Source organism: Falco peregrinus, chromosome 18 (assembly GCF_023634155.1).
Source record: "Falco peregrinus isolate bFalPer1 chromosome 18, bFalPer1.pri, whole genome shotgun sequence".
Lineage (NCBI taxonomy): Eukaryota > Metazoa > Chordata > Aves > Falconiformes > Falconidae > Falco > Falco peregrinus.
In genome coordinates, this window is record NC_073738.1 from 2,427,017 (window position 1) to 2,434,392 (window position 7,376).

Genomic DNA, 7,376 nt, shown 5'->3' on the forward strand with positions numbered 1-7,376 from the left:
GTGGCACAGCCTGACACGTGCAGCACCGGTGCTGAGCCGTGCCCGGGATGAGGCTGTGCCTGGGGGCCCCGAGCCCCTACTGCTCCGGGGGCAAACTTTGGGTTTGGTGGAATTTTCCACCGGGAAAACCACCGAGAGCTGGGGCAGAGCTGGGGCAGCCAGCCACAGCCGGAGGGGGGGGCACAGCCCCCTGCCCCCAGCACCCCCGGCTGGAGCTGGAGCCCTGGCACCTGGATGGGGTGTTTTGGTGGTCCTGTGTCCCTGGGGATGTCCCCTGGCTGTATCCCCCGGGAGATCCCGTCCGTGCTGTCCCCCCATGTGGCACGGAGCAGCCAGGGGGGGCTTTTCCCACGACCCCCCTGAGGACGAGTGGCCGTGCCCCTGCCCGCCCAGCCCACGGCTCTGCGGGGAAACTGAGGCACGAGGGATGGGGACTCCGGTGGAGGCCCCCGTTCCCGTCCCATCCCAACTGGCCCCGGCAGCCAGAGGACACCCCCTGGCAGGGAAGGGGTTAAGGGCCCCCCACGGCTTGGCTGAACCCCCTGGGGGGGCTCCTCAAGGGCTCATTACCGGCCTCAGCCCCCCTGCCCCGGGGGATGAATAATTCAGCGCCTGGTAGGAGATGTGTCCTCCCTCCCTCTCCTTCCTCCTCCTCCTCCTCCTCCTCCTCACCGGCTCTGCCTTCCCCACCTCCCGCCGCGTTCAGTCCTCGCCGTACCGAGCCCCGGGTGCCACCAAACTCCGCGCGGTGGGCACCGGCGGCAGAGACCCCCCCTCCGGCAGTGGCGGTGACACTCGGTCGAGGCCATGGACCCCAAGGACCGCAAGAAGATCCAGTTCTCGGTGCCAGCCCCCCCCAGCCAGCTGGACCCCCGCGCCGTTGAGATGGTGAGGGTGGCCGTCAGGGTCCGGGGTCATGCCGGGGGTCCCCTGTCACCCAGCGCTGTGACAAGGGACCCCCGGCATGAGCGGGAGAGATGGGAGACCCCCAAGGGTGCTGATGTGAGCTGGGTCCTGCGGGAGGGATGGGGACAGATGGGACGGGATGGGGACAGAGTGGGATAGGAGGGATGGGGTGGAACTGGGAGAGCTGGACAAGGGGGATGAGAGGGGACAGGATGGGGGACAGAGGGGACAGGAGGGAGGGAATGGGACTGGGAGAGTAGGACAAGGGGGATTGGAGGGGACAAGGCATGGGATGGAAGGGACAGAGGGGACAGGAGGGATGGGATGGGACAAGGTGGATGGGACGGGACAGGATGGGGGATGGAGGGAACAGGAGGGACAGGATGGGACTGGGAAAGCAGGACAAGGGGGATCAGAGGGGGACAGGGCATGGGACGGGAGGGACAGTGGGGACAGGACTGGATGGGGGGCACAGGATGGGACAGGGGAGAGATGGGGACAGGAGGAGGGAGCTCCAAGGTCCCTGTGTGAGCTGCGGTCCGGCAGAGGGAGAGTAGTGCCGGAGGACAGGGACAGGGATGGGACAGGAGGGCAGGAGGGAAGGGATGGGACGGAGGGGACAGTGCAGCCACCCCCAGCCAGTTGTGCCTGGCCCAAGGGGACGTCCCCAGCACACGCTGGACCCAGACCCCTCACAGAGGGGCCAGGCAGGAGCTGGGGGTCTCATGGGGTTTGGGGGCACTGGGGACATCACAGGGATGCTGGGACGGGACTGTGGCCCCTCTGCGGGGCACTGCATCCTTCAGTGGCACTGGGTTGGTGGGGACCCTCACCCTGGGGACGCCCGCCCCAGCCAGGGCTGGGTGCTCCCCCCGTGCCAGGGGGGTATGTGGCCCCACACGCTCCCTGCCCGCACCCACGCTCACACGCATACACACGCTCACACACGTGCAGGCATGTGCAGGGGGCCTCGTCCTGGGGCGCATGGCAGGGGACGGGGGGACCCCTGGTGTCCCCAGCTGGTGACACCCCGCTGTGCCCCAGATCCGCCGGCGGAGGCCCACGCCGGCCATGCTCTTCCAGCTCTCCGAGCATTCCTCCCCAGGTGAGACCGGCACCGGCTGGGAATGGGACACAGGGACGTGGTGGCAGGGGATGTCTGGGCCAGGGGCGAGAGGTGGTGACAGGGGTGGGACGTGGTGTCACCAATGGGCTGTGGTGGCAGGGATGGGATGTGGTGGCAAGCATGGGATGGGTTGTCTGGGATGGGACGTGGTGGCAGGGTGGGATGTGGTGTCACCTGTGCTATGGGATGTCTGTCGTGTCACCTATGCTATGGGATGGGACATGGTGGCAGGGTGGGATGCGGTGTCACCTATGCTGTGGGATGTCTGGGATGGGACATGGTGGCAGGGAGGGGACATGGTGGATGCAGTGTCACCTGTGCTATGAGATGCCTGGGATGCGACATTGTAGCAGGGGGGACATAGTTTCAGGGTGGCATGTGGTGTCACCTGTGCTATGGGATGTCTGCAGCGTCACCTGTGCTATGGGATGCCTGGGATGGGACATGGTGGCAGGGAGGGGACGTGATGGCAGCGTGGGATGCGGTGTCACCTATGCTATGGGATGCCTGGGATGGGACATGGTAGCGGGGGGGACATGATTTCAGGGTGGGATGTGGTGTCACCTGTGCTGTGGGATGTCTGCAGTGTCACCTATGCTATGGGATGCCCAGGATGGGACGTGGTGGCAGGGTGGGATGTGGTGTCACTTGTGCTATGGGATGCCCGGGATGGGACATGGTGGCAGACTGGGATGCGGTGTCACTTGTGCTATGGGGTGTCTGGGATGGGACATGGAGGCAGGGAGGGGACAGGATGTCACATAAAGAATGGGGTGGCAGGGAGGGGACACAGTGGCGGAAGGGGATGTGGTGGCAGGCAGGGTAACCCCCTGGAGTGGGGGGCTGGGGTGGGCAGGGACTTGCCGGGGGCTCTGCTGGGTGCCGGCAGCCCCGTCCCACTCACCCCTGTCTCCCTGGTGCTGCTGACCCAGAGGACGAGTCCCTGCCCTACCAGGTGAGTGGGCACCGAGACCCCCGGGGCAGCCCCACTCCCCTGTCCCGTGGCTCCCGGGGCACCGGGGGTTATCGGGACCCAGCCCACGCGCCTGCCGCCCCATCCCAGCCTGGCCCTGGCGCTTATCGGTTCCTGCCCGGCACGGGCACACGGCGCCAGCACCGTGGGGACGGAGACGGGGATGGGGACATGGAGCCAAGCCAGGCTGTGGGGTTTGGCCGTGGTGCCAACCACCTCGTGACCATCACGGGGACACCACACCAGGGTCCCTAACGCCACATCCCCACTGTGGGGTCCCCAATGCTGGATCCCCATGGTGGAGTCCCCAGGGATGGATCCCCATGGCAGGGTCCTCATTGTGGGGTCCCCAGCACTGGATCCCCGTGGCGGGGTCCCCAGGAACCAATCCACATGGCAGGGTCCCCATCATGGGGTCCCCAATGCTGCAACTCCATGGCGGGGGTCCCCATCATGAGGTCCCCAGTGCTGCATCCCTGTGGCGGGGTCCCCATTGTGGGGTCCCCAACGCTACATCTCCATGGCGGGGTCCCCATCATAAGGACCCCAGTGCTGCATCCCTGTGGCGGGGTCCCCATTGTAGGGTCCCCAGTGCTGCAACTCCATGACGGGGTCCCCATCATGAGGTCCCCAGTGCTGCATCCCTGTGGCGGGGTCCCCATTGTGGGGTCCCCAACGCTACATCTCCATGGCGGGGTCCCCATCATAAGGACCCCAGTGCTGCATCCCTGTGGCGGGGTCCCCATTGTAGGGTCCCCAGTGCTGCAACTCCATGACGGGGTCCCCATCATGAGGTCCCCAGTGCTGGATCCCCACGGCAGGGTCCCCGACAACACCCCCCCATGGTGGGGTCCCCACCATGGGGGTCCCCAATGCTACATCCCCATGGCAGGGCCCCACCATGGGGGTTCCCAATGCTGCATCTCCATGGCAGGGTCCCCATTGTGGGGTCCCCAATGTTGCATCCCCATGGCAGGATCCCCACTGTGGGGTCCCCAGTGCTGGATCCCCATGGCGGGGTCTCCAACAATGCATCCCCGTGGTGGGGTCCCCAATGCTGCATCCCCACAGCGGGGTCCCCAGCGCTGCATGTCCATGGCAGGGTCCTCATCAGCGGGGGGTGGTCAGCCTTAGGTCCCCATTGCAGGACCCCCATCGCAGCATCCTCATCCCGGGCTCCCGACTGCAAGACCCCTGTCACAGCACCCACCTCCCCAGGGGGGTCCCAGCTCCCCGGAGGCTGTGGGGGGATGCCGGGACCCCAGCCCCGATGCCGCTCTCCCCTGCAGCGTGCCTCCGGTGAGGGCTGCCTGCTGAAACCAAAGAGGACCAACCCGTGTGCCTACACACCGCCCTCGCTCAAAGGTACCAGCTGGCACATCTGAAGGGGGAAACTGAGGCACGGGGGCTGTGTGGGGTGGGCTGGGGGCACCCGGGACCCCCCACGCTTCTCCTGGTGCCACGTGGCTCTGTGGCAAGACCCCAGTGCTCCCAGTGCTCAGAGTGGGGTCCTGATGCTGGTACCTCCCCAGCGGTGCAGCGCATCGTGCAGTCCCACCTGGAGAGTGGCCTGGTGGGGGGGGACAGCTCCGACGGGGAGGCCGATGACGGGGAGCACGAGCTGTCCCACGCCTGCGACCCCGACAGCACCCTCGAGACTGGTGAGGGGGACAGGGCTGCCAGAGCCTTGGGGGACACGGGGACATGGGGATGGGGCTGCCAGAGTCCAGGGGACGACATGAGGACAGGATTGCTGGAGCCTGGGGGGACATGGCAACATGGGGATGGGGCTGCCAGAGTCTAGGGGACATGGGGACAGTGCTGCTGGAGCCCAAGGGACATGGGGATAAGGATGCTGGAGCCCAAGGGACATGGGAACCCGATTGCCAGAGCTGGGGGACACAAGAAGACTGGGACAGGGCTGCTGGAGCCCCGAGGTGCAGCGATGGGTGCCACCACCCCCTGTAGCCCTTGGGGACAGGGTGGGTGCTGTGGGGGGGGACAGGCCGGCTGCATTCTCCCCGGGGACCGAGCAGGGCCTGTGGGGGCCACCATGTCCCCCCACTGGGCAGCATCCCCGTCCCTCACTGGGGCCAGCCGGACCCCCGGCCGCTCAGCAGACCGGTGGCTGCCAGCTCTGGTGGTGCCGGGGTGCCACCGGTGCCTTCCTCTCCCCCTCCTCATCGCCACCCGGCCGAGAAGCCCCGGGGAGCCAGGGCAGAGCCGAGCGGAGCTTCTTCCCCGCCGGCCCCAAGGCGCACAAGCGGAAAGGTAACGGGGTGGGGACAGGGGTGGCAGGGGACAGGGATGGCTGGGGACAGGGATGGTGGAGGGATGGGGATGGTGGGTGACAAGGATGGTGGGGGGATGGGGATGGAGGTGACAAGGATGGTGAGGGGCTGGGGATGGTGCGGGGCTGGGGATGGTGGGTGACAGGGATGGTGTAGAGATGGGGATGTGGAGTGACAAGGATGGTGGGGGGATGGGGATGGTGGGGGACAAGGATGGTGGAGGGATGGGGATGGAGGTGACAAGGATGGTGAGGGGCTGGGGATGGTGGGGGGATGGGGATGGTGGGTGACAAGGATGGTGGGGGGATGGGGGTGGTTAGGGGCAAGGATGGTGGGGGGCCAGGGGTGGTGGGGGACAAGGATGGTGGAGGGACGGGGATGGTGGCAGCTGGGGACAGTGGGGGACAAGGATAGTGGAGGGACAGGGATGGCAGGGGACAAGGATGGCGGGGAACAAGGATGGTGTAGGGTGAGGGACAGTGGGGGACAACGATGGCAGGAGGCCAGGCATGGTAGGGGCCAAGGATGATGGGGGGCTGGGGACAGCAGGGGGCCAGGGGTGGTGGGGGGCTGGGGAAAGTGTGGGACAAGGATGGTGGAGCAGCAGGTATGGCAGGGGGCTGGGGACAATGGGGACAAGGATGGCAGAGGGCCGGGAAGGACAAGGGGCCCGGCCTGCCCACCCCCCGCTGCAGCCCCCTGTCCCAGGGGGTCACCCCGGCGCCGGGGGGGGGTGGTGTGGGTGTCCCCTGTCCTCGTGTCCCGCAGGCGGGCAGAAGGTGTCCTTCGCTGGTGGGCTGGAGGAGCGCGGCGAGGCCCTGAAATCCCTGACGGTGTCGGAGATCCCGGAGGATCCCGAGGGAGCGGAGGGTGACGAGGAGGAGCCGGGACGGGAGCAGGAGGAGGGTGGCAGCGGGGGTACGCGGGGCATCCCCCCCCCCCTCCCCGGCAGCCCCGGTGCCCGTGGGGTCCCACGCGTGACCTTGTCTGTCCCCAGAGCGGCGACACGTTGGCTTCGCGCCCCCCGGCCCCGAGCGCCATGCGCCCACCTTCCCGCTGGGCACCAGTTAGCCGGCACTGGGCACCCACCGCCCCCCGGCCGCAGCAGCTTCGTCCGTGCCCCCCCCAGCCCCCCCTGCCCTGCCTGCGCTTCGTGTGCCCTGCCATGCCCTGCCAGGACCCCCGCCTCACTGCCAGGGGTCCCGGCCCCAGCCAGCCCCCCCAGGGGGTGCGTGAGGCCTTGTGCCCCCCCCCAGCTGCTGGGGCAGGCTGTGGGGCTGGGACCCCCGGGTGCTGGCGGGGTGTGGGGCCCCCCCAGCTCCTGCGCCCTTCGAGCAGAGCCCCCCGCCTGCAATAAACGGCTGTACAGAGAGGCTGGAGCGGCTTTGGGGGTCTGGGGGGTCCTGAGAGATGTGGCTGGGGGGTGACAGCCTGGGGGGGGGGGCGGGGGGCTGGGGGGTCCTGAGAGCCGTAGCTGGGGGGTGACTGCCTGGGGGGGGGGGGGGGGGGCGGGCAGGGGGGACTGGGCACCTGGAGGGGCAGCGGGGGGCTGTGGGGCTGGGCTATGGGGTCAGGCCCAGGTGCCCCATGGACACCCTCGTCCCCCGTGGGGAATGGTCCCTCCCAGCCCCACGGACAGCCCCCCCTTCCCCAGCCCAACGGTCAGCTCCCCCCCAGGGGAGAATGGTCTCTCCCTCACCTCACTGACCTTCCCCCCCCCCCCAGCGGAGATTGGTCTCTCCCTCACCCCACTGACACAAACACCCCCCACCACCCCCGGGAATGGTGTTTCCCTCACTCCACTGACCCCCCCTCCCCGAGGAGAATGGGCTCTCCCTCACCCCACTGACCCCCCCCACTGACCCCCCTCCCTGAGGGGAATGGGCTCTCCCTCACCCTATTGCCCCCCTCCCTCGAGGGGAATGGTCTCTTCCTCACCCCACTGACCCTTCCCCCCTGCCGTGGGGAACGGTCGCCCCAAGCCCCACTTCCCCCCCCCCCCCGCTGGGGGAATGGTTTCTCCCTCCTCCTGTTGGGCCCGACCACCCCCCGGCGCGACTCGCGATGGTCGGCGCCGGCG

At 68.2% G+C, this 7,376-nt stretch overlaps 1 protein-coding gene across 1 annotated transcript; it reads left to right on the forward strand.

Annotated features, from left to right (window-relative positions):
• Positions 1 to 745: 745 nt before the first annotated feature.
• Positions 746 to 6,477, forward strand: PPP1R1B (protein phosphatase 1 regulatory inhibitor subunit 1B). The gene is made up of 8 exons (XM_055790168.1): positions 746 to 888; positions 1,951 to 2,011; positions 2,965 to 2,987; positions 4,295 to 4,370; positions 4,538 to 4,666; positions 5,208 to 5,276; positions 6,065 to 6,214; positions 6,294 to 6,477. Exons 1-8 carry the CDS (start codon positions 808 to 810, stop codon positions 6,365 to 6,367), a joined length of 663 nt encoding a protein of 220 aa, XP_055646143.1. The 5' UTR covers positions 746 to 807; the 3' UTR covers positions 6,368 to 6,477.
• The last annotated feature ends 899 nt before the right edge of the window (positions 6,478 to 7,376 follow it).